At 48.7% G+C, this 27,952-nt stretch overlaps 1 protein-coding gene across 1 annotated transcript; it reads right to left on the bottom strand.

The window, feature by feature from the left end:
• Positions 1-9: 9 nt before the first annotated feature.
• On the bottom strand, positions 10-27,343 carry LOC133346944 (tyrosine-protein kinase receptor Tie-1-like). The gene is made up of 13 exons (XM_061558766.1): positions 27,263-27,343; positions 15,367-15,482; positions 12,535-12,739; positions 11,655-11,863; positions 10,719-10,851; positions 10,290-10,424; positions 10,009-10,131; positions 9,226-9,440; positions 7,743-7,862; positions 6,804-6,915; positions 6,335-6,434; positions 5,460-5,559; positions 10-3,530 (listed from the first exon to the last, which is right to left on the bottom strand). The coding sequence occupies exons 1-13, from the start codon at positions 27,288-27,290 to the stop codon at positions 3,456-3,458; spliced, it is 1,671 nt and encodes a 556-aa protein (XP_061414750.1). The 5' UTR covers positions 27,291-27,343; the 3' UTR covers positions 10-3,455.
• Between the last annotated feature and the right edge of the window lie 609 nt (positions 27,344-27,952).

The raw sequence follows: 27,952 nt of genomic DNA, 5'->3' as shown, positions 1-27,952 counted from the left end.
ATTACATCAACAGTAAATGTATGTTCAGTAGTATATATAATATTTAGGTTTGCATTTGGCAAATGCATCAAAAACAGGCTTTGCGAACCAGATGGAGACCACGTAAAACAAACCTCTGAGTTCCCTCCTTGGAGAGAAAACATTCAGCCAGGTTGGAACCATTTCAAATGATCAGATTTTCAAAGCAGATCCGAATATGGCACCATGTAGGAGTTACTGTAATGAACAATATACAGAGAATTGCATTGGTTGATAGAGTGTAACGTATTTGGCTAATCACCAGGAAAACCTTGGTGTGTTACCAGCAGTGGGAATCGATCCTGTGCCCCACGCGCACGAAGTGGGGGGCGCCTTGACCCTGAGGCTACACAGCCACCTGCGGGAATTTGGTGATCGTCGACTTGGCTAAGATTCAGCTTTGCCAAGTCAATGCGGTCTGGGGCTCCTCGCGCTATCAATGTTGAACCGCCGAGGTATGGGTCGCATTTTCCTCTGACAATGTTGGCACATCACAAGTCGACATGTATGCACAAATGCGTACCTAACAGCTTAAAAAGAGTATTACCGTATTACAGTATATAGATAGAAAAGTATATATTTACGTCGGTTATATAGATGTAATTTACAACATGCTAGTCAATAGGACAGAACCGATCTCTGGGAAGGGACCCATTAATGTATTGGCGGTTATAACGGTGGTGTACCGTATACATTTTTTTTTTAACGCAGTAATCAATTATTTTCCCGCGATTCGCATCCCCAGTCAGAAAATCTTGCGGGGTGAGCGTCACTCAGGTCTCGTGATGTCGAAGCAGTCGGAAGACGAACGTCGGTTCAAATTTTGATATGAGGACCGGTGTACCGCCAAGACGTCTCTCTGCATTTCGAGCAGTGGCTCCCAACCTGTGGCCCTCAGGCCCACTGGTGGCTCCCCGAACCATGGGAATTGGATTTCTGAACTGTTGCAGATTTCATTTTTTTTTCACAACGCACCAGATTTGTCAATACTCTATGAAGGTCTGCGACAATTAGTTTGAGGGTTGACAATCATCCAAGGGGTCCAGAGAGCTTGGGAACCACTGGTTTACGTCTGTGTAAACCATGACCCATCCGTGGGTTATGTCCACCACGAAGACCTCTCGAGCGATGATACATTTACAGCAGCCAATGTGAGGTTGTACGAGGCACAGATCAACTCGGGAGACGCAGGATGCGTCACTGACCCGGCGGGTTTTGCGGGATTGTCTCACAATGGCGTGAGACCAGGAGAGGAGTGAAGTGATTTTGCTGTGGCATTAACAAGTGTAGATTCTCAAGTCTGTGAAATGCTCAGGAATCACAAGTGCCGCCAGTTCGTGCGTGACTCGTGTGCTGATGCAAGCGACGTGAGAGGTATATGGTTTTGAATATTAGCTGGTGCAGGAAAGCTTTCCTGACTTTTTTACATTGACAAAGTGCTACACTATTTGTCTGGGAAGCTATTTCATGAACATCGTTACTATATGGTCGTCAAGAAATGCAAACCAGCAACCAACCTATTATGGAAAAACAGATCGCATCGTTGTCAAGGTCTGGGAATTGCAATGACGTCCACTAGGGACAAAATAGTTGGTGGTGAACATATTGTCGTGCCATGAAGCCCAAGCCTGATTGTAACGAGAGCAATGTGTGCGTTGCACGTGCGACGTGAGACCTGACAACCCTGAATATTGGAACTATGGGATCTTTAGCCCTGTTTAGATACAGTATCAACTGCAAAACAGGCGTTCCCTCCACATTAAAGAGAACCCACAATGCAGTGGACCAAATAAAGAAGGAAAAGTGTAAACGGGCAGCTACGGCACCTTCATTTGCCACTGCTGCATTGCGGCGAATGTTGGCAAAAACACCAAGCACTTTGTTTGCGAGGTGTGGGGGAATCTCACGTAGAGATATTTTCAGGGAAAGCCTGGGTATGCTTTAGCTTCAATATACCAATGTATGTACAATTTTAATACTGAGAATGCTTTTTATTTCTACCATCGTAAATTGTTCTTTGAAACTCATGAGGGGATTGGTTTGAAATCACTGAAAGGAAATGATGTAAACTCTAATATCTGACATTCATGGTTTACCATGAGACTTTGTTTTGACTTCACGACCGAGATTCAATTAAGTCAGTTAAAATTGATCGGGCATTGCCTTTTTTTAACAAAGGCCACTGGGAATTATTTTTTATTTTGAAGGAGTCTGCAGTCGGGTTATCGTCTATGGCTTTAACAAAATATGAAACGCATTGTACCTCAGTCATATTTACAAGCATATATGTGTTTGGGACAACAGCATAAAATCACGCAAGCTATTTAAAGCGTTAAAATAGTTTAAATGGGGCTGAGGAGACATAAAATAATATGTAATGTCCATATTAATATATTTATCCATGGGAAGCCTACTTTCCAGGATTTAATGAATTTCCTTGCAGTGACTTAACTAAAGCCTCATTATGTATAACACTATTAGCTGCACTGTGATAATTTAGAAAGGCTGTGGCAGGTTGCAAGTCCCAGCCTAAGGCCTTCTTCTGCCCAGGCATTTACCACATTTATGCTTCGAGGTAAAAACTCGACACTTAAGTACTAAATGCATAGATACACCACAAGTGGTGTAAACACGTGGTTTACAACCTTGAGTACAGGCTTAGACATTCGAAGAGAAAATAAGAGCCAATTACATTGGTCCCATTTCAATCACAATACAGTAGTCGCAATTCACAGTAGACATTTAACATTCACTGTCCCCCCCCACCTATTAGTATAAATGCACGAGATTTTTATGAGCAAATAATGACCAGAAATTGCAAATTATCGAATTTTGCACAATCTGATGCATGGCTATTGAGTGTCAGAACTTCAATTGTATCAATACATCATTGCAGTTGCCTGATGCACAGTTATTAAAAGACACTCGCAAATTAAACTAATCCACTTCTATAATACGTACGTAAATTTTGCACTACCTTTAGATCATAGATCCAATCATGCGCGACGTCTGTTTGGAGGATTATTATTCAATCGGTCACCAAATTAACGACTCGTAAAGACTGTAGAAGTGCAGTAATGTAAACTAATTTGATATTTGGTATTTTCAAAGTAAAGTAATCTAATTACACGTTTACCTTAATGATCAATTTATAAAAATTAACAAAGTATGAGGTGTATTTATCCTCAGAATCTTTATCTATCCTGGTGAAATCCTATGAGCTGTGAAGCTCTTTTTCAAAGACGTGGGATATAACACCATCGTGCGGTATTGTGGTCGCGGCCCTCATTCATTGATCGTTGCCGTTCTTGTAATGGACATATTTTGCTTAGATAAACACTACCCCTTTTTATTTCTGAGTTTTGAGAATTGAAATTAATAAAATAAAATCAATTGAATTAGCTGAACATAGTTGGCCTGAGAACGGATGGGCTTCTTCACAGCTTCTCGCCAGGTTGTGGGGCCAGGTCCACGTAGCCCTCTGCATTGAAGGCGGCCATATTGACATAGTCCTGAATTGAACACAAATACGAACACACGCATCAATACATTACACAAAGATGCACGTCGCACATATTAATCTGCAATTACACATTGATGTTGCATACATCAAGCGCATTACTGTATGCACAAATAAACGCATTACCTAAGTACACAATTATAAAAACTTAGCTTCTCCCTATAGCCATTCAAACTTGGGGCAAGTGCTTTTTAGAAAGCACCTGTGGAGGCCAGCATGTTACATGAGAGGGTGAGTGGCCAGCAGCATACCTGGTCACCTTCGTCTCCCCAATGCTGATATTTACACACTGTACCCGGTACTTATTTTAAGGTTGAGTTGACCGAGGGGAGTCCTAGGACCAGTTCAAGTATCACTCGCTATCCAAGGTCCGGGATCACATAATCACGTACGCGATAAAGTTAACAAGGTGTGGCAAGGCCGTAATTATAACATATATATTGGAGGGGACACATCCCCCCCAATATTCAAATATGCTCAAAATGTCCCCCCCAATATATAGCTATACAAAAACAATTGCTATGCTATGGAAATAAAAACAACAATTTGCTATACCTTGGCCACAACATCTGGACTTGTCTTCATATAAATCAATGCATAGATTTCTGTTGATATGATTGCGGTTATGGTTGTATTTTATTAATCCCTAATCTCTGCCATTACATACAATGAAACAAGACATGGTAAAAAAGTTCAAACAGAGCAATGTAATACAATACACTAGTCGACATTTTGGTAAAAAAAAGTCCATCCCATGTGTTAGTGAATTTTTGAATATTTTAGGCAGGAAATTAGTTTTCAAAATTAGATATTTTTCTGAGTTAGGACCCCCAGACACCCTGGAAGATTTGGTCCCCCCCCGATGTTGACTTCATGGCTACGGCCTTGCTGTAAGTCAACAGTGTAGCATGGTGTCTTAAGGTCGAGGTGCATAGTGTGCAAAGTACAGAGTGTGATGTATATAAGGTGGAGTTTGGTGGAAGGTTTTTCAAATGCACTATGATCTAAGCAACTGGAGGTCAATTCCTCTCCATGACATACAATGAATGATACATCCTGCATAAAATGTTGTAATTAAAGGCAAAGCATTACTTTGTTGTGGGCCAAAATAATAATAGTCCTACTCTTTGGTTCTTTTAGTAAAGTCACGTAGAAAGAAAATAAATTAAATAATAGAATACGACGTTTTGATTGCAACACAAGCAGTCGTCATCAGGTCGAACTAAATTTGAGAGAGACAAAACACAGACACGGAGACGCACAGACAGACACACAAACAGAGAAAGACAACACAGAGACACAGAGACACAGTTGTGCATCTCTCTGTGTGTCTCTGTGTTGTCTCTCTCTGCTTGTGTGTCTGTCTGTGTGTCTCTGTGTTGTCTCTCTTTGCTTGTGCGTCTCTCTGTGTGTCTCTGTGTTGTCTCTCTCTGCTTGTGTGTCTGTCTGTGTGTCTCTGTGTTGTCTCTCTCTGCTTGTGTGTCTGTCTGTGTGTCTCCGTATCTGTGTTTTGTCTCTCTCAAATTTAGTTCGACCTGATGACGACTGCTTGTGTTGCAATTAAAACGTCGTATTCTATTATTTAATTTATTTTCTTTCTACGTGACTTTACTAAAAGAACCAAAGAGTAATTCCTGCAGTCACAAAAGCTTCAAATCAATAATAGTCCTGTTGGTGTTAACTTTTGACTTCGCTTTACAATTCGTATACCACATTTGAAAACTATTACTGAAATAACGAAGGTAAATAATAATGTCGTGTTTCGTATTTTGTATGTGGGTGGTGGTAAAATAAGTAAAGGGAAGGAATTGATTATCCAAAAAGGGCCCTCCAATTGTAAAACAATCCTGGGCCCCCAATAACCGTAACACGGCGCTGACTATGCGAGTGTAAAGCGTCGCGCTCTGCGTAGTGGTCTCACCTGCTGGGAGTTGGCGATGGTGTGCAGGGTGCGGGCAACCTCCTGGAAGTCTGGGCGGCGCTGGGGGTTCCCCTCCCAACAGCGCATCATCAGGTCGTACCTGAACGGCAGGGAGACACCGTTGAGGTCCCCATGTGCACAAGAGAGCTCGTCACAGCCAAATCATTGCCAATGCCACCTCTCACCCGTCCTCGCTTCATAGCTCCTGCAACAGGGCAGAGTGACCTGCTTCAGCAGAAGATTCCCAAGTACGCAAGTGGCATCCACATATGCTGTGAGCATAGTGGGGCTACTACTCCCGTGTCCTTCCGGCAATCAGTCACCAAACCATTGCATGGCTTTTGATTAATACCCCAGGTAAACTACACACACACAACCTTGGCTAATGTTGTGACACATTCCATATACCAAGTGGCGGTGTGATACCAACAAATTGCGAGAATACACAAGAGCACCTGTGCTATCAACGCACTTGTCACTTGGAACTTTTCTATGCGCTCCATCATCATCATCAGCCTCCCCAAGCCAGTCCTGTGATGTAATGCTCCACCCAGCACCTGCACATGAGCTGATTTCATCGCTCCATCTCCACGGTGAATGGCCTCTCTGACAAGTTCCCTCCCTTGCCTCTTACTTCATTGTTAGTCTTGACCACCAGCCACTGTTCCTTCTAACACCTGCCTACTACGTTCTCTGGTCCATGCAACTACCGAAACTTTATTTATGTGCACCGCATCATTTGGGTCACCGCTCTGGCTGATAATGTAATGGCGCTCAGCTGCATCACTTTAACAAACTGCATCTCAGGTCTCCACATGCAGACTCACAGGAAAAAGAATGCCAATGCACACACACACACGCGCGTGCACACGTACATGGCAAGGCTGCAGTGTGGTGGTCGGGCCAGGCGATGTCCCTGCAACAACCGCGTGCCCAGCATCACGTGGCACGTAATGTTCGCATACGGAGTGTAGGCTGTGTGAAGAGAGAGAAAGAGAATCATAACCACCATCACTATAATCATTAGCAACAGCGCTTTCAACATCGCCGTCATCATCAATGTCACCAACAACATCATCAGCAGCGCTGTCACCGACATCATCGCCATCATCATACTAACATCACCAGCAACAGCACAATTGTCAACATCACCACCGGTGGCAACAATATTCTTGTCATATACATCACCAGAGCAGAGCTGTCCACAACATCACCATATTCAATAGAAGTATTTGCCAACATTGCCTTCATCATCCTGACTCTCACCATCACCAGCAATGCCGTGACGAAGCCAATACAGAGTGTGCCATGTGCATGCGGCAGTGTGTGCGCGACGGTGCGTACCAAAGCTGACGAGCTCCCACAGCAGCACTCCATAGGCCCACACGTCGCCCGCTCGCGTGTAGCTACGCGATGAGAAGTACTCAGGGGGGTACCAGCGGAATGGCACCCGAGCCTGCCGTACGTGCACACAGCACACGTTCGCGTAAGCACACACACACACGTATGCATGTATGCACGTTAAACTTATTTCGCACCGTATTTAGCCAACCGTACTTATCAAAGGTGATGTGTAACTGTTCGTTGCACTCGCTTAAACACACACAGCATATGTCTGAGGTCCACACTTTCGCTTCAAAATATCACGTTATGTTATGTGCATCTGCAGGGTATCCTGGTAAATACTTTGACAGCCCATGTTTATATTAGTTTGAGACTACCCACACACTGTTTTCATTGAAGCCACTTGACCAATTACTTTTAGTGGCTTGTATTGTGTCATCTTCCCGCAGATAACTTTCACATCGAAATGTAATGATGAACCTTCTTCATTCACTTAATAATACACCTACTCGTCCGTTAATTCTATTTAGTTCTCCTGCTCTCTTGGCCTTTCCTTAACCTTATTATTACAAGGTGCCTTGAAACATTAGTGGAAGGTGCCTTACAAATACATATAAATGATTAGTATTACTCTCAACCCACTCATCATTTCTGGACAGGGATCTTTTTGTGTTCGAGTGCTTTCCAAGGGACACCTCACATTAAAATGAGCACAGTACAGCCAGAGGTGGCGGGGTTAAAAATAACACCATTGTCCAAGGCTGCAGTTGACACAGATACAGATGCTAAATATATTTATTATATGGATTCTGAATAAACACAACCAAAGATATTGAACAAGTACATAACAGACAGTGAGTAAATATATGACAGACACTGAGCAAGCACATGACAGACACTGACAGAGCACGTGACAGACAAAACGTGGTGCAGGCAAACCTGCGCGTGGATGTGCTCGGGCTCGTCCTCAAGGCGTGCGAGCCCGAAGTCGGACACCTTGCACTGTGCGAGGCTCTGTCCGATCAGAATGTTCCGCGTGGCCACGTCTCCATGCACCAGCTGCACAGCACAAACCACAAAGCACACACAACGTCACGCGTCTTGCCTGCTTGCCATGGGGCAGAGTGCTTGACCTAATAACGACAGGATGCAATTTCAAATATTAGTTGGCCACTGGCTAAGCCCTTCATCTCTCCAGCATCAATACACCTCCTTCCTGAACGTCCTCAGTCACGAGAGCATTACACTTTGGAAGATATTTATTCCAATGTATGTCGCTGCAAACTGCTGCTAGGGACACTTCATATTGTCTCCAGGCTCCTCTTGTACCTCTACCACCCTTTTTTCAATCCACCAATGGATAAGGGCCTCAATACTTTGTGTGGGTCGTGGGGGCTATTTGACCGTACTTCATCACGCTGACCTCTTTGGTTCTTTCGGTAAAGTCACGTAGGTATAAAAATTAAACAAAAAATAATATATCACGATGTTTCGATCGCAACACAAGCGGTCATCCTCAGGCGGAAAAAAAAATCCAGCAATGGAACTACTGGACCAGCGAGAGAGCTGTTACAACAACAAGAGGTTATTTACGTGGCGATGGGCAAGCAAGCGGGGTCTGAGCTGGAAAGGAATTCCATCCCCGGACGCAAGCACGTCAGTTGTGTTAATGGGGGAGATTAGGAAAAGAGAGATTAGAGAGAGATTTTAGCATTATACCTACGTGACTTTACCGAAAGAACCAAAGAATATGTATTCCTGCAGTCACGAAAGCTTCAAATCAAGATTCATCACGCTGGTCAATTCGGCTTGGATAAAGGCGGGAAGCAAAGGCATAGGATCACAGAAGTACAGGACAACAATGGATTTATTTTCTGCACTGCCCTCTGCTTCTCATCACATAGCACTGCGAGGCTATGCCACTGGTCTTTAGGTCTCAATGGGAACCAGAATCATCCGTTATAATTCGATCTGCGCCTCCCATGCTGTATATCGTGGCGCCAGAGCAAAGGGTTACTTTAAATAATGACTCGGTAATTACATTGTTGCAGACCAAATACAATTTAAAAATAAAACATAATGTGTTTAGGCCATGTGAAAAATTAAATGTCATTAATTTTATATTAAAGATATGAATTTCGATTCCCGCTCATGGCCAAGACCAGTAAAGACTCTCTAACCCGGTTCTGGGTCTCCAATAGGTCGAGTCAGCCTTAAATGAGTACCTGGTGCAGTGTGTAAACATCGCCACTAGGGAGACAAAGGTGGCCAGGCGTGATGCTCGCCACCCACCACCTCGTTCGTCATGCCGACCTTTATAGATGCTCGCTAACAGCACTTGCCCCAACAGTCTGTTACAGGCTATATGGGTGACCTTTGTATTTGTGGTGGGCACATCAGGGCGCGTGCATGTAACACTCACACGCTGCCTGGTGAGGTGGGCCATCCCGTGCGCCACCCCGCGTGCGATCAGGGCGAAATCCTGTCCACTCAGACCCGAGCCTCTGCCGGCCCTGGCCCAGCTGCCAGCGGCGTAGGCAGCCTGGCCCGGCCTCGACGTTACGTGACCCCGGCACTCACGCAGGAACGTCTGCAGGTTGCCACCGGGAGCCAGCTCCAGAATGGCCATGGGAAAACCTGAAACGCAGTGACAAGTCTAAGTGACGAGGTTAGCGACGGGATGCCCCTCATCTGCATTGGTGGCCCTGGACAAATTGATGACAATTCTAAATTCCTATGGGGAGAGCCAGTGGGTGTCAGTCAGCACAGGGCAGTACAGCAACATTCGGTGTTGTACTGTACTTCTGTGGTCCCATGTCTATTTTGCCCACCTGCATAAACCCGCACTAACCAGTGTGGTGAAGTGTGGTGCACGTGCCGATGTGTGGGCAGCGGGAGCGTGGTGGTCTGCGCACTGAGCTTCGATTCGGGTGATTTTAATTCGATTCCCGCCCACGGCTACTATTAGTGGCTTATATTACAACCAGTCGTGGCCTCTCATTGGTCGACGAAGCCTAAACTGTGTATCTTGTGCGGCGTGTAAACATCAATATCGGGGAAACAAAGGCAGAAGGGTGTGGTCCAGACCACAATGCTACCTCGTGCACAGCTTCGTCCTTCATAGCTGCTCGCTGATAGCACTTTCTCCAACCGTCTGCTAGAGGCTCTTTGGGGAATATTTGTGTTTGTGCGGGCAATCCCGTACCGTTGGGCGCCTTGCTGTAGCCCAGGCAGGCGAGAACGTTCTGGTGCGTGCCCGCGTGCAGCATCACCCGCACCTCCCGCTCGAACCGCTGCCACCGCTCTGCCCGAGACTGCTCGCCCTCGTCTAACAACGGGCGGTGCGGGCGCAACAAACGGGGACAGAGATTAGTAAGCGGGCGAGGGCAGCACACGCCGCTCGAAGAGACAGTGGCCGACAATCACATGTGACGACAGAGCGGCGGTCGAAGGGGGGAACACGCCGTGGACTGCCGTGTCGCGCACCGAGTGGCATCTTGACGGCGACGCGCGTCTGTCCGCAGAGGCTGCCGTCCTTCACGTGCCCCTCGAGCACCAGGCCGAACTCTCCCGAGCCCAGCGAGGGGCCGAGAGTCAGGCGGTGAGCAGGAATCAGCAAGTCTGCGCTCGCACACGGGGCCGCACGCAGCCAGCGCATCTTCCATTAAACACGACGGTGGTTAGCAGTAAAGAGCACTAATCCTGCGTCATTGCTCCACTAGCAGAGTATAACTAAATTACTGCGACTTGGCGTACACGAGACGATTACTTTTTGTTATTGCTTAAATTACTTTTTTTATTGAAACAAATAACAAAAAAGCTATTTCACCGTAAGAGTGGGCGATGATGATTATGTCAGCAGCTTGGGTTAATGTGTGAACGTGCGAGCGTGTCTTTGCAGCGATGTGGACTGACCCCGCTCCGGGTCGGCGAGGTCGCGAGGTGCGTAAACCCCCTCCACCGGCACTCCCCCCACCACCGTGAGGCTGTGGTTCCCTCCCAGCAGCCTCAGTGCCTCTGCCACCTTCTTCTGCCTTGGCTGCAGCACCTGCGGACATCAGCTCCGTGAGCTTGGCAGCAAGCCGTGCCACACGGCTCGGGTCTCCTCCTCTTCGGTACAACAGATTGGCACTCATCACGGGAGACGAATAGCTCACAGTGCCGGAGGAGGGGAGAACCGACTGCAAATACATTGTCGTGAGGGATGTATTAATCACACAATTGATGATAACAAGGATTTTTTTATGTCCCGAGAAGACTTTTAGATTTCCCAGGACAGCTACCACGAGAAGATGTTCCTGGAAAAACCAGAACAAGTTGCAACCCTACATCGGACAGGGTTCTTCAACCATATTTATGAAAATTTAACGGAGATGAATTTACTGTATATGTAACTGATAAAAATGTATAAATAAGTATCTGTTATTTATAGATTGGTCTCATTGATTAGTATGGATCATTGACTGGTCTTATTGATAGGTGTGGACCCTAGTATCACTTGAAGGGATCTCAGAGGAAGCTCTGTGATATCCACTTCCGCGGGCCATTCTCCAACAAAAAGGGTCGCACTGCTCTGTCAGAGATCCGAAAGGATGCCTCACATTGTGACGTCAGGCTGATGGCACAATCGGGGTAAAAACAAGGATAAAAGAGTATTGAACAACATAAATCGTATTACATGTTTAAAACTAAATAACATCATGCATGATTACAAGTACCTGCCTTGGCAATTTGACATGCACATTACTCCCCAGCAATGCCCACAGTGGGTGAGAGACGTTCTCTCTCAGTCCCTTTGGCAGCGCGCGATGACTGCCCAAGCTACAGAGAGAGGCTTGGACGTGGCCGTACCTTCTTGAAGACCGCAAAAGCGGCGCACGCGATCCACGTGATGGCAAGCGCAAGGCCGACGGCGAGGAGGGAGAACTTCATGACGCTGCTGGTGACTGGGCCGTGCATCTCCGGCGCCACCGCTTTAGCCCTCGTCGTGTTGCGGCCATCCTGGACGGGTAGCGGGGACCTCGCGGTCGACGCCGGGCCTGGCGTCGTCATTTGTCTCTCTGTGGATGGGGGTTAGGACGTTGGCATCAGCACTCTCTAAGAATACATTAATCAAAATCTTGGTTGTGGGTTGACTCGGCCTATCATCCCTCCAAGGTGGATACAATAAGTACCATTTTCTGGGGAAGCCATTTAAGCGGCATAGATTATTTTTTTCTTCTATAAAGCTACCTCTTCGGATGCATCTGTAATTTAGTACAAATACACGAGGTGAGCTGAGAATCTGCTATTACTGTTATTATACAAATACTTTATTAATTTGTCGTAATCATAATCAAATGTGTCATTTGTTTTACATTTATATTGCCTCATTACACGTTGCTTTATGTTCAACTACATGTGGAATATTTTGTGTTGTGTTTGTAAATTCATGTACATTTTATTTAATGCCAAGTGCTCTGAGACACCTTTGTTGACGTGAAACGTGCAACACTGTACGGACATTGACCAATGTCAAACAAGTAGCAGAGTCCACGTGTGTCTCCGCTCTTCGCACAGTAACAAGTACTCTGTTAAAGCTCAATTGAGGCCCAGGGAAGTCTCAGACATTCCGCTTTCCGCAAAAGTGCAAGAGCTGCAAAATCAAACCCAGGTTTCCTGTATTGTCGCCCAGCGTGATAATTTGCGATTCTCAGCTATAAAACCCCAGCACAAAACATTGTGTTCTGACCTATGACGGTTAGCAAGGTGGTGGTGGAGTGGAAGGAGTCGTTGATGTCGATCTGGCAGGTGTAATTTCCGGCGTGCGTGAGCGACACGTTGGGGATCGTCAGCACGCGCCACTTTGTCCACGGCTGTGTGGCGGCCAGGTGCTTGAGGTGAGGCCAGTCGATCGTCACGTCATCTTTCTTTGCGTAGAGGAGCCGCTTACCGTCCTGCACGCACGCATTCACAAATACGTGTCGCATCATGCACAGTTTCGCTGAGGTGCAGCAACAACAACTGGGATGAGGAATATCTCACAAAAACCGAGAGAGGGGAGAACTGCCTGTAAATGCATTGCCTTGAGTGGTGCATTATGATCCAGGGAAAAGCAGGAGAGGTGGCAACTCCCGGTGTACCGCAGTGGGACTGCACGTGTCGCTGTGTGGGGAGGTGTGCGGTGCATGTCGAGTAGCGCTCGCAATGCACCCCATCTTATCAAAACTGGGAAGCTAAGCCGAGCATGCAAAAGATCGCCGTCAAGCTGTCCAGCATTGCCACGTCCAGTGCCGCATCCGAGAGGAACTTCTCCACCACGGCCTTCGTTCACTCCGAGCTGAGGAGCAGCCCGAGCGTGAAGTCGGTGTAGAAGGTCGTCTTCGTCAAGAGCAACATTCACGACTTCTTCGCCGGCGCGGTCGAGATGATCGAAGAGGACAGCGAATCCGATGACTCTGGCGCCGATTGACGACAACTTGACTTGCCGGATTAAAACCATGGGGGTTTTTTTTCGACAAAATCTTTTTTTTTTATATATATAAAAACCAATAACCCGATAAAATTTGCACACACAAAAATCGAGTTTTTCCCACCCTTGGCCTCAGTCTGCACGTCGACGACTGACGACTACATGCTGTGTGGTCACGGCGTGTGTGCATGTAGAACTTCTTTCACACCGTACGTATCCTACCGTGCTGATCGGAGGTGCTGGGGAAGGACAACTAAACACAAAAAAAAAATGTTCAAAAGAAATTAGTTTTCCGTCTCGACTTAAAAGTGTAAATGTAGCTCCAGTGGCTTCCTAATTGTTGGAAGAGCATTGCAGACCGGAGTTTGCGTGATGGTTTGTGCTCCTGGACGAGATCAAGCTCGACGTTTTGGTTCATTTGTGGCAAGCACTTTGTGTGCAATGCAGTTGTTCGGCAAACAGAAACCAACGCAGCTCGGCGAGCACTGGACAGACATGGTGCCAGAGAGTGTAGTTAGCACACACTGCGGTGTTGGTGTTCCATGACATTGTTGTATATTGTGATACTGCATGTTGTGTATTGTAATACTGCATGTTGTGTATTGTAATGCTGCATGTTGTATATTGTGATACTGCATGTTGTGTATTGTGATGCTGCATGTTGTATATTGTGATACTGCATGTTGTGTATTGTGATGCTGCATGTTGTGTATTGTGATACTGCATGTTGTGTATTGTAATGCTGCATGTTGTATATTGTGATACTGCATGTTTTATATTGTGATACTGCATGTTGTGTATTGTGATGCTGCATGTTGTATATTGCAATACTGCATGTTGTATATTGTGATACTGCATGTTGTGTATTGTGATGCTGCATGTTGTATATTGTGATACTGCATGTTGTGTATTGTAATGCTGCATGTTGTATATTGTGATACTGCATGTTGTATATTGTGATGCTGCATGTTGTATATTGTGATACTGCATGTTGTGTATTGTAATGCTGCATGTTGTATATTGTGATACTGCATGTTGTATATTGTGATACTGCATGTTGTGTATTGTGATGCTGCATGTTGTATATTGTGATACTGCATGTTGTGTATTGTGATGCTGCATGTTGTATATTGTGATGCTGCATGTTGTATATTGTGATACTGCATGTTGTATATTGTAATACTGCATGTTGTATATTGTAATACTGCATGTTGTATATTGTGATGCTGCATGTTGTATATTGTAATACTGCATGTTGTATATTGTAATGCTGCATGTTGTATATTGTGATGCTGCATGTTGTGTATTGTAATACTGCATGTTGTATATTGTGATGCTGCATGTTGTATATTGTGATGCTGCATGTTGAATATTGTAATACTGCATGTTGTATATTGTGATGCTGCATGTTGTATATTGTGATGCTGCATGTTGTATATTGTAATGCTGCATGTTGAATATTGTAATACTGCATGTTGTATATTGTGATGCTGCATGTTGTATATTGTGATGCTGCAGGTTGTATATTGTAATACTGCATGTTGTATATTGTAATGCTGCATGTTGTATATTGTGATGCTGCATGTTGTATATTGTGATGCTGTATGTTGTATATTGTGATGCTGCATGTTGTGTATTGTAATGCTGGGTGTTGTATATTGTGATGCTGCATGTTGTATATTGTGATACTGCATGTTGTATATTGTGATGCTGCATGTTGTATATTGTAATGCTGCGTGTTGTATATTGTGATGCTGCATGTTGTATATTGTGATGCTGCATGTTGTATATTATGATGCTGCATGTTGTATATTGTAATGCTGCATGTTGTATATTGTAATACTGCATGTTGTATATTGTAATACTGCATGTTGTATATTGTGATGCTGCATGTTGTATATTGTAATGTTGTATATTGTAATGCTGCATGTTGTATATTGTCATGCTGCATGTTGTATATTGTAATACTGCATGTTGTATATTGTAATGCTGCATGTTGTATATTGTGATGCTGCATGTTGTATATTGTAATGCTGCGTGTTGTATATTCTGCGACATGTGGTGTGCAAAACGCCGCGTGTTGATGTGTAATGAGTCGCGTCTATGTTTCACCTTCAACCACTTCACATATTTAAATTCTGTCGCGTCCTTGCACGTTAATTTGGCCGTTTCCCCGGCTTGTACTTGAGATGTCGGCCTGGTGGACGCAGCAGCCTTCAGCAGGATCACTGAGGGTCAGAACACAACATCATCATCATGGTCGTCATCACCATTATCACAAAGCATGTCACGACCATCGATTCTAAAACAAACGTAACAAGTCGGTTTTGTCATCATCATCAAAGTTGTTACAATCCCCACCACCATTATCACCATCACAATCACCACCATTCGCTTCGATTATAAATATCTCCCATCCTGTAAAGTAGGCAATGATATAACTGCAATTGTTTTTAACCACTTTTCATTTACCCTCTACCCGGAGCCCACGCTCCATTGTATCGTACTCGACAGTATTGAACACAGGTTTTGCTGGCTGGAGGGAGGGATGGACAAACACTCCCAAAAGGGCAGGCGGGCTGCTAGTTAATTCATAAAATGAGAATGTAACACTGTAGGCTATATTCGTAATGTATAGAAAAAGGCAGATGAATGGCCATTGTTACATGTTGCTGGATGGAACATTTGATAATTGTGTCTGGAAAATAACGCCATTTGTAATATAAAATGTTGGTATGTTTTCTGATCATAAAACCATTTCCAACAAAGCCTTTGAAATGTAAACGTTTAAATAATAGCAACATATCCTATGGTTCTTTCGGTAAAGTCACGTAGATAGAAAAAATAACGATAAAATAATGAAAATGAAAATAAAGTGAATAAAAATAATAAAAAATATCACGACGTTTCGATCGCAACACAAGTGGTCGTCATATTTTGATTATTTTTATAAACTTTATTTTCATTTCTATTATTTTATTGTTATTATTTTTTCTTTTATCTACGTGACTTTACCGAAAGAACCATAGAATATGAATTCCTGAGTCACGAAAGTTTTAAGTCAAAATATAATTACAACAGTTTGGGGAGGCCTTTATACAATAGTGGATAGATCATGGATTATGATTATTATAATATAAATAATCGAAGTTGCTACAGTTTCCAATGCTAGAAACTCAATATTGCCACGAAGTGGTCATTCAACGCTACATGACAAATATGAACGACTTCCACTAATTGGTCCTCATTTTATTAACCCTGACTGGAAAATGAGCTGACTTAATCCACAATGAGAAACATACATCTGTTTTGCATATACACATACAGTACATGCATACACCTGCGAATAATGTTAAACTCACCAAGGTTTCATATGCCATATATGCAAATGATACTTCCATATTAATATAGCAAAACAACTCTATAGCGTGACCATGTTTAAAGTGGTTCATACTAAAGCTGAGGGGGTTCATGACACAGTCAATGTTAAACAAACTTTCATCATCATCACGATCCATGGGTAGATAGTCCGTAGGTGTCCACTGCTCACTTCATCATTTGTTTCCACTTTCCTCTGTCTTGTAGTGCCAATATGCTAAAGTAGTGCCAAATCATTATATCACCAATCTCTTATGTGGTCATCAAGCCTTTCTCTCTTAGGTCTTCCTCTCTTTCCAGTCCCATTCCTTTTTTATGATCAACACTCTTCATTTTCGTGTTGTTAATCCTACATATGTGTCCATATAGTGCCAGTTTCCTTATCATCACTGCCCGCATCATCAGGTCTTCTTCTATGTGCAACATTTTTCTCACTTCTACATTAGTCACGCTTTGGTTCCAGCTTAGATGCAGTATCCTTCTGCAGCAATACATGTTGTCCCTGTCAGTCTTTTTTAATGTGCAAGTCTCGCAGGCATACAAAGCTGTACTGAACATGCATGTTCTTAAGACAGTCAGTTTGGTCTTGTAGCTGACTTGCTTGCTTCTCCAGACGTTACTTTAAACAAATGTTAAGAATTTGGAAAGGGGTCCTGTGGCCTCATCAGTGAGGGGTTCAACCATTTCTCCAGCCCCCCCCCCCAACCCTACAGGACTGTTGCAACATTATAATGTTATATGAAAAATAAGAATAGGTTTTACCCGTTCAAGCAATAAAACAGGTGGTTAAGATGCTCAAACACCAAATATATACATTTTGCAAGGAATAAAGTCTGCATTAAGTCTGTATTCACCACACGTACTTGTGGTGAACATGCAAACAAACTGATAATTAATATGTTATAACATGATCATCCTCGCTGACTTTGTGCTCACCAATGTCACAATAGTGTACTTGAGAGGAATACATATAACTGGCTCCTAGAGGTATCTGGCTCCAGCAAGATGTCAGGAATTGATAATTCAGCAGTTTTTTGTTTGATAACTGACCAAATTTGGCTATGAAACTGCTAACAGAATAAGTTGTTTAAAAAAGTATATTTAAGTGGGAATAAAAAAAAGAGTAGCTGCATTTGATTCATGTCAACGGAGTGCACTACTGAGTTGTTGAATCCACTCTCTCAAAGCACAATAATCATAGCATATCACTGATCATTTATCCTCAATGCAGAACATTTGCCATTTTAGTTTAAATTAATGGAGGGGGCACCTATGTGTAAGCAAAGTCTGCAAATAATACATCACATGCAAAAAGCACAAACCGTAGTTTTACCAGTACGAAAAGGAACACAAATATATAATGTAGCCTGAAAGTAAATCTCGGTAACAGTGTCATTTCAATGTTTGGATGTATTTCTGTCACAATGCGATGTAACACTGGAGTGAACAGCAACCGCTAGCTTACCCTTTGCCATGCGACATCTTTAAACGGGCATTTCTGCCTTATGGGAAATAAATGTAGAATCCACGTGACGCTTGCCACACCAACGCTAGATTATTAGATTAAGACGTGGTGGGGCCACTGGTGTGTGTGTGTCCAGTTGTATACACCTTGGGTAAAAAAAAAAAAAGTTATTGTTGCACTATCACTGGCAACTGGCCTCTGAGCGGCCATAACAGCCAATAGCAGTTTGCAAAAATGTCCACCTTCCGTTTTCCACCAGCCAAAGGCAAGGAAGGGTAAGTGGTGCTACTTACGATGTAAGACCCCTCGGTAAGAATTATTGTGCTAGGGTCCTTTGCATACACAACAGTATTTGGCAATTTCCAAACAATGCCATTGGGTTAATGTTGTTCTGCATGTGTGGTGCCACAGCGACGGGGCCGCTCTGCCGAGCCAGGGAGCCGCCCGGCTTCCCCCACCGCACTGCCCCCCATCACCCGCCCCACATAAGCACACACCCGCACGCATCCCCCCCCCCCCCCCCCCCCCCATAGAGCTGGAAGGGAAGGTTACCTGATCGCCCGGTTTTTATCCGAGAGACCCTTATCGGGATTAATTCTCACGGTTTCCGGCGATCAGGGAATTGGATGACCTCCCCCGTGCTACGTGGTACCGCGGCGCTGCTGCCGGCCTTAATATGGTATGGTCGCGGCGTGGGGCATTCGGCCACCGCGGTTGAGGCGCATTTCCCCCCACACACACCCCCACGAGTCGACGGGGCAAGCAGGGGAGGCACGAGACAGCATGAATAGCGGGGTCACAGGGGCTGTTGCGCATAGTCATGGGGGGTTGGGATAATTGCGCTTGAGCGCGCAGGCCCCATTGTTAGGAAGGGTAAGGGAGTAATTAGGATGTACGCCGCCAACGTCGCTCACTGATTAGCATATCAACAGCGCCTGGGGACTGCCGTGCGCGGGCTTGGGGTGCACGAGCCCATTGTTCAGCGCAGCATCCCTTTTGGAGGTAGGGAGGATAAATAGAGGAGCGCAGAGGGGAAATCGCTCTCTTACTCCAGCGCCAGGCGACCAGACGCAGCTCGAGCCAGCGACCCGGACGTCCGTGCGACGCACCGAGGCACGCGGTTAACACCGGGATCAGCGGACCGCCGTGGACACTTAACAGTGAGTAAGAAGGTGAATTAGAATCATAGCCGATAAATAGGGAATAGGTGCCGGTTTAGTGGAATAGGCCAGCCTCGTCGACTCACTGATTGAACATTAGTTACCAGGTAATAAATCATTAATAGCGAAGCGTGGTCTCGCGTGATCTTGTCGTACAGAGCTGTGTGTGTGGGTGTGCGCGTACGTAATTAACCATGCCTGCTACGCGGACCCGCGGTGGAGGGGAATCCTCGGGCGACGGCTCCCACACCATGGGTGAGGAACTCAGCAGCGGTTCGCTTAGCAGCAGGGGGGCGATTGATGATGCTAGCCCGGCCGTTAGCATTATCGAGGGAGGGATTTCGGGGGCTAGCGACCCCCACATATTGGTGTCAGAAACGGGACGATCCCCCGCGGCCCCAAGGGAAAGAGGCCCCCCAACCCAGGTTAAAATCAAATGCACATTTACGGGCAAAGGAATTCCATCATGGAAATCGTTTGCCCGCAGCATCAGGGGGGCTAAAAAGGTTAATGGGTGGTCGGATGAGGAGGCGTTGCAGCAGTTAGAGATACATTTAGATGGGCGAGCAGCTGACTTTGTGGAAGCTTTGCCCACAAGCACACAAACTCAGTGGGAAAAATTAATGTGCGAACTCGAACGGCGCTTCGGCACCTATGACGAGGAGGAGGCGCAGGCGGCCTTAGAGGCACGCCGCCGTCAGCCCGGCGAGGATCTGCGAGATTACGCCGAGGACGTACGCATGTTGACCCAGCTCGCGTACCCGGAGCATGACGCGAAAGTAATTGAGAGCCTCGCTGCCGGGAAGGTCCAGCGATATTTGGCACGCACCCCGTGGTGGCAGCCAAATATAGACGGTGCACGCCTCTCCTTTAACACACTTGTCGAGCGCGCGCGCAAATGCGAGAAGCTCTCGGGTGAGCGCGCGCAGCCTCGAGGGAGGGGACGAGAGTGCGCCGTAGCGAGCCTACTCTCGGACGAGGAGGAGGAGCTCGCCATCGCAGGAAGGGGACGGGCAAGGGAGCCCCAGAGACCCAGCGAGAAAACCCCGGGGTGGGTAGCTGGGTTACAGGCCGGTATGGGAGATATGATAAACCAAGTAGGTGAGAGGGTAACCCAGGTACGCGAGGAAGCAAATAAAAATATGAAGACCCTCCAGTCTGAGATGGGTGAACTACGTTCCACGGTAGGGGGGCTAGCCGGGAGGGTGTCCCAATTAGAGTCCGATTTGGGACAACTGCGTACTGGGGGAGGGAGAGGGAGTGGGCAGGGGGCCCACTACGGAGCCGCCCCCCCTCCTCGGGCATGTTATATGTGCGATCGCCGAGGGCATTTAGTGAGAGACTGTCCTGAAATCACCCGAGCTAGGCAGATGCGGGGGTTAAACTCCAACGCCCCCTAGAAAGCGGACCAACTAGGGGTGCAATCGACGCGGTCCCGATACAAATAGACGATAATGAGAATAATGGCGAGCGAGTGATCTCCACACAGGTTCCAGCAACAACGCCCACGGAAACGGTGACTCCCGGCGACTGGCTACGGGAGCTGGTGGCAGGGATCACGGGGGCCACGTCGCTGGTGGAAGGGGAGGTTAACGGAGTGCGTACCCGAATCCTGCTGGACACGGGGGCGGTGGCCTCGCTCGTGAGCGCAGCGCACTGCAGCGCGATCGGGGTCGACGTGCGTCACCTGCAGGCCCCGGACCGCGCGCTGCACACTGCGAGCGGAGCCGGAATGGGGCTGCTGGGGAGAGCCACCCTAGAGGTCCGCATAGGCAGCCAGGTGTGCACGCAGGAGTTCTACGTGTCGAGTGCGTTGTGTCACGAGTGTATCGCAGGCACCGACCTCCTAGAACGGTTGGGACTCAACGTGCAACCCCGCCAGCGATGCGCCACCATGGAGAGCAACGGCGAGCGGATACCGTTCCTGGGACGAGAACCAACTCGCCGCCGCTTTGCACCTGTGGCCGCTATCCTGGCGACGGCAGTCACCATCGGCCCGCTCACCGAGATGCTGGTGCCGGTGGCAACATCCCCCACCGACCCCGCGCTCCGACCATCAGGGGAGGTAATGCTAACTCCTCACCCGGAGTTGGCAAAACGGTATGGGGTTGTGGGATCCGCCACGTTGGTAAACGCAGATGGGGACCGATTGTTTATGCGGATGTTTAACCCCCACAATACCCCAGCGATACTGCGACGGCGCACCCCGATAGCCACAGTACACCCCCTGCACGCACGCCACTCTAACGACTCGGTGTTCGCACTCTGGGCTGAGGACCCCGGTCGTCCTGAGGGTGAGCAGGACCTGGCCTGGCGAGTCGGCCCGACTCCCCGAGCCGAGGTCGTTCCCCTGCTCGACGCGTTACATGTACCATGGGCGGACTTACCTAAGGGAGAGGCCGATCGGCTGCGCGAGTTACTGCGGGAGTATGCCGACGTGTTCAGCGAACACGACTCAGACGTGGGTCGGACCGACCTTGTTAAGCACCAAATTGACACCGGTGCAGCCCGACCCATCAAACTCCCTGCGTACCGAGTGGGCGCACCCGAACGCACCCAGATCAAGGAGGCGGTTGGGGACATGCTTCGCGATAACATAATTCAGCCCTCGGCGAGCCCCTGGTCAGCCCCAGTGGTACTAGTAACGAAAAAGGATGGGTCAACCCGGTTCTGCGTCGATTACCGTAAACTAAATGCAGTCACGCTCGGCGATGCCTTCCCCATACCCCGCATCGACGACACCTTCGACAGTCTCGCAGGAGCGCGGTATTTTTCCACCCTCGATCTGGCGTCCGGTTACTGGCAGGTGGAGATGACGGAGGAGGATCGGCCAAAAACAGCATTTACCACCCCGATGGGCCTGTTTGAGTTTCGAGTGTTGCCGTTCGGACTCACTAACGCGCCCGCGACGTTCCAGCGGTTGATGGAGTTGGTGATGCGGGGTTTGCAATGGGAACAGTGCCTGATTTACTTGGACGATGTGATAGTGTTCAGTAGATCTTTGTCTGAGCATTGGTCCAGGCTTCGAGAGGTGTTCCAGCGACTGCGAGCGGCTCATCTCAAGCTCAAGCCACGTAAGTGTTACATCGCACAACGCGAGGTGGGGTACCTCGGGCATCGCGTCAGCGAGGCAGGCGTGCGCACCGATCCGGAGAAGGTACGCGCCGTAGTGGAGTGGCCACGGCCAAGGAATCTGACGGAGATCAGATCATTTTTGGGGCTCGCCACCTATTATCGTCGATTTGTAAAGGGATTCAGCGAGATTGCACGCCCCCTCACCCAACTCACCTCCCCTAAGCACCCCTATCAGTGGACGGGGGCCTGCCAGACGGCCTTCACCACTCTCAAAGACCACCTCACCCACGCCCCCACCCTCGCTTTCCCCGATTTTACCACCGATTTTATTTTGGACACCGACGCCTGCAGCAGCGGGCTGGGCGCGGTGTTGTCACAGGTACAGGATGGGACGGAACGAGTCATCGCGTACGCCAGCCGGACCTTGAGTGGGGCCGAGCTGAACTATTGCGTGACCCGCCAAGAGTTGTACGCCGTGATTTTCGCATGCAAACAGTTCCGGCCGTATTTGTACGGCAGGAGATGTCGCGTACGCACTGACCATTATGCTCTGCAGTTTCTTCTTACATTCAAGGAGCCGCGGGGGCAGATGGCCCGGTGGTTGGCGCAGTTGCAGGAGTACAACCTGCAAATCGAGTATCGGGCTGGCCGGACGCATGCAAACGCGGACGCCTTGTCGAGGCGACCCACGGTGTACGCCGAGACGAGGGCGGAGGAGGCCTGCCCGTGTTTCACGGGGGGACGCTGCCGGCAGGCAACGGACCCCCGAGAGGCCGCGGCCACTGACCCCCCCCCAGCGAGAGAGAGTGCAGTGTGCGCCACGGAAACCCTCACAGGTGACACTGAGGATCCCGTCGACCGCCCGGCAAGCGCGGGACCCGCGGCTCGGGACCCGATTGGACGGATCCAGGAGGACGTCGGCTGCGCCTTCCCGGGCCTAAACGACGAGCAGCTGAGACAGACCCAGCAGCGAGATCCGGATCTGGCGGCAGTGGAGGCGGCACTGCGGGAGGAAAAGAGCGCCCTACCAGGACCCTGGAGCGGTTTGTATGCCCGGTTGTGTGTGCGGAACGGAGTGGTACGGGAGTTAACCGAGGCCGGCCAGCCGGGGTGCATCTGTGTTCCTGCCCAGGTGCGACCCCAGCTGCTACGGCTGGTGCATGACCACCCACTCGGGGGCCACGATGGGGAACGACGTACTCGAGAGACCCTGCGTCGCCAGTATCTCTGGCCCAAATTGGCACAAGACGTGGCGGCCTGGGTACAGGGCTGCCGCGCCTGTCAGCAGTGCGGGCCGAAACCGGCACGATACCAGGTACCCCTAAGGCCGTTCCGCGTCAGCCGCACGAATCAGCTGGTCGGGATCGACCTACAGGGGCCATTCCCGCGATCCCATCGAGGCAACCGATATATCCTAGTCGCAGTAGAGTATTTCACCCGCTACCCTGTGGCAGTGGCCATCCCTGATAAAACGGCCTTGGTGGTGGCCCGGGCATTTGTGGAACACTACGTACTTAAGCACGGGATCCCAGAACGAGTCCTCACCGACCAGGGTAGCGAGTTCGAGGCCGAGTTGTTCCAGGCACTGTGCCGAGAGTTCGGAATCCAGAAGGACCGAACCACAGCGTACCACCCCCAGGCGAACGGGATGGTGGAGCGCATGAATCAGACTTTATCGGGGAAACTCAAACGTATGGCGGCCGCAAATCAACGGGATTGGGATGAACACCTCCCCTACGCCCTTTTCGCCTACGCCACCACCGTACACACGTCGACGGGACAAACCCCGTTTTTAATGATGTTCGGCCGTGAGTCTCGTTTACCCGCAGATCTGCTATTCGGCGTCCCTTCCCCCCAGCCGGAGGAGGGAAGCCGCCCCGTGGAACACCTGTTGGAGACCCTACGAGAAGCCCGAGGCCGAGCATACCCGCAAGGGGAAGCCGCGCATCGGCGGCAGGAACAGGGCACCCGACCCCGCATGGAACCCCCCTTGTTCCTGACAGGTGCTAAGGTGTGGCTACACACCCCTCGCGTCGGGGCCGGGCAGGTGGGGAAACTGACGACCTACTGGCGGGGACCCTGGACCGTGGTGCGACAGATCTCCCCCTGGACGGTACTAATTGATGGCGGGGAGAGGGGTCGAGAGACGGTGGTCAATGTCCGCCGCTTAAAACCGTGGAAAGCGGCCCCGGCGAGAGAGAACCCCGTCACCCGAAGGCCCCAAAATCCCGGAGTACCCGCATCCCCCGTGCCCGGGGGCCTCGCGCAGTATATGGGCCCCACGGAGCCCAGGGCTCCGAGGGGCCCCGGGCGGGGCCGGGGGCGACGAGGACGGCGACCCTTAAACCCCACCGCTTCTGAGTTTGTTCCCCAGCCCGCAGGTGCCAGAGGCCGAGGGGAGCCGTTGGAATGGAGGAGGAGACCACCGCCGGAGCCCCAGGAGACGGAGCCGCCACCCCCGAGGCCAGCCACAAGGGCCGGGCGAATCCCGCGGACCCCGCGGCGATACCTCGTGGGGGCAACCCAGGCGAGGTGCTCAAGTCAACCCGGGACGGGGACTGGCACCCCGGGGGGCTATGTGGTGCCACAGCGACGGGGCCGCTCTGCCGAGCCAGGGAGCCGCCCGGCTTCCCCCACCGCACTGCCCCCCATCACCCGCCCCACATAAGCACACACCCGCACGCATCCCCCCCCCCCCCCCCATAGAGCTGGAAGGGAAGGTTACCTGATCGACCGGTTTTTATCCGAGAGACCCTTATCGGGATTAATTCTCACGGTTTCCGGCGATCAGGGAATTGGATGACCTCCCCCGTGCTACGTGGTACCGCGGCGCTGCTGCCGGCCTTAATATGGTATGGTCGCGGCGTGGGGCATTCGGCCACCGCGGTTGAGGCGCATTTCCCCCCACACACACCCCCACGAGTCGACGGGGCAAGCAGGGGAGGCACGAGACAGCATGAATAGCGGGGTCACAGGGGCTGTTGCGCATAGTCATGGGGGGTTGGGATAATTGCGCTTGAGCGCGCAGGCCCCATTGTTAGGAAGGGTAAGGGAGTAATTAGGATGTACGCCGCCAACGTCGCTCACTGATTAGCATATCAACAGCGCCTGGGGACTGCCGTGCGCGGGCTTGGGGTGCACGAGCCCATTGTTCAGCGCAGCATCCCTTTTGGAGGTAGGGAGGATAAATAGAGGAGCGCAGAGGGGAAATCGCTCTCTTACTCCAGCGCCAGGCGACCAGACGCAGCTCGAGCCAGCGACCCGGACGTCCGTGCGACGCACCGAGGCACGCGGTTAACACCGGGATCAGCGGACCGCCGTGGACACTTAACAGTGAGTAAGAAGGTGAATTAGAATCATAGCCGATAAATAGGGAATAGGTGCCGGTTTAGTGGAATAGGCCAGCCTCGTCGACTCACTGATTGAACATTAGTTACCAGGTAATAAATCATTAATAGCGAAGCGTGGTCTCGCGTGATCTTGTCGTACAGAGCTGTGTGTGTGGGTGTGCGCGTACGTAATTAACCATGCCTGCTACGCGGACCCGCGGTGGAGGGGAATCCTCGGGCGACGGCTCCCACACCATGGGTGAGGAACTCAGCAGCGGTTCGCTTAGCAGCAGGGGGGCGATTGATGATGCTAGCCCGGCCGTTAGCATTATCGAGGGAGGGATTTCGGGGGCTAGCGACCCCCACACATGCCTGTCCGTGGTGTGAGCGTGTTTCTCTTTGGCAACGAACGGCATCTACGTTGGTGATTGAGTGAGTTTTATTAACTCCATTTTCCCATGTCCTCCCACAAAGTGGTACTCGTTTTATTGACCTTGGAGGGATGATAAACTGAGGGATAATAACTCACGAATGGATAATTCACCTTGCAAACTGCTGACTGTGAGTCGAGCACTCTAAGCTCAGTGTCACCCAGCACTGTTAACGCTGTGGCTATACACACCGTATATGTGAACGCAATCATGCAGTGAATTAATGCAATTGTGTATTCACAGTGAATAGCCTATATGTGGACTGGTTCCCACCATAGGAATGTGGAATTTTCACCACTGGCTCAGAGGCACAAACAAAGCAGGTCGTGTAACATTGGATTTAAAACATAAAAAATCTAAGTTTCACTTGTAAAATTTCTGATCATTTTAAAGAGCCCAGTGTGGTTATTATGGTTTAATATCTTGTAGCATATACTGTCATGAAAACGTTACATTTACACTGAAATAGATCGTAAATGAACAATGTACTGTAATGTACACCTCTGCTCCAGTGTCCACAACAATGTCAATAATACAAAAAACACATCATTAACTCGTGTTGCGTGTTAAGAAACATGCTTATGTCATGAAAAATGTTTTAAATGTCAAAATGCCAGAAAAAATAAATCTAAATTGTCACCATTTGCCTTATTCCATTGTATTTATTGATCCATAGCAATCGTCGTATGTCATTCAAATTATCCTGAAATAAGTTGGGCATATTGGTATGGTATCCGATGACCAAGGACTGTCGAACAGCACCGAAGCGCGCACCTCATCCAGCGAAATGTTCACTCGGAGGCGCGGATCTGGGCGCCGCGCCTCCGAGTTGCGCTCCAAGGATGCGGTCCGTTCGCAAAATTGTGCATGCTCAAAGTTGTTTATTACGATACTACTACTATAGTAAATGAATTATTTTTGTTAACATCTCATTCACTATAACATACATGAGTATACAATCTGTATCCTCCACGTACATTTTTTGAAAAGTGTGTTAGAACATTTTTCTTCAGTCACACGGCTTTCTTGTCAGGGAATAATTACAACGCTTCAACGCCGGTTTAGGTATTCACTGTCTCTTCAGCAGTCAGGCATGACTGCACCACCTGGTGTTTAAAGGCAAGGCCTCTCTGTACTTTGTGCATATGCGCGTGTGTAGGTAGCGCTTACCCGCCATAACGAAGCAAGAGGGAAGCATGATGTCTTGGGAGAGCCGGAGTTGCTCAGACTCCCCTCTGTTTACCCGCTGCACCTGCCGCCTTCAGCGTGTTTCTGTCTCCGCTTTCGAAATCGGAGCAAAACTCATAATGCGGGCTGCTTCGTGTGATGCGGGGGGGGTCAGCGAGTGGGGAGGCTGGGTCGGCTAAAGGTGAGAAAGCGTTGACGGCGCTCGTCTGCGCACGCAGATAAGGTTGTGACCAGAGCTCGAGTTTGGTTATCAGTGCGGTGTGTAGCCGTGACGGAGTGGGAAGAGACGGGAGTGGGTGGCGCACGCAGGCGAAGGATGGTCAACTGCGTAAACTGCACCGCATGTAACTTGGGAAATGCACGTGCGACACAAAGCGGTACGTGTAGCACAATGTGCCTAGGCGTGATGTGTGCGCGTACAGCCCTTCTGTTGATCCACTGCTGCATGAGGGCTTCATCCTGTGCCGTGAGAACATGGATAGTGGGCGATGCTGATGATGAATATAAATATACAATTTATTTTACATTTAATGATGAAATACATACCTATATAGATTAAATAATTTTACTGACTTATTGTAACCGTGAATTTTTTTTCAACGTATTAAATGACAAATAAAATTATTGGACTCACTTAAAGGCATCAATGTGCTTTGAAAGTCTTTTTCAGAT

The sequence above is a fragment of the Lethenteron reissneri genome, chromosome 25, assembly GCF_015708825.2.
Source record: "Lethenteron reissneri isolate LAM-NWPU_2019-01 chromosome 25, ASM1570882v1, whole genome shotgun sequence".
Taxonomy (NCBI): domain Eukaryota; kingdom Metazoa; phylum Chordata; class Hyperoartia; order Petromyzontiformes; family Petromyzontidae; genus Lethenteron; species Lethenteron reissneri.
This window is presented reverse-complemented; position numbering and strand designations above follow the sequence as displayed.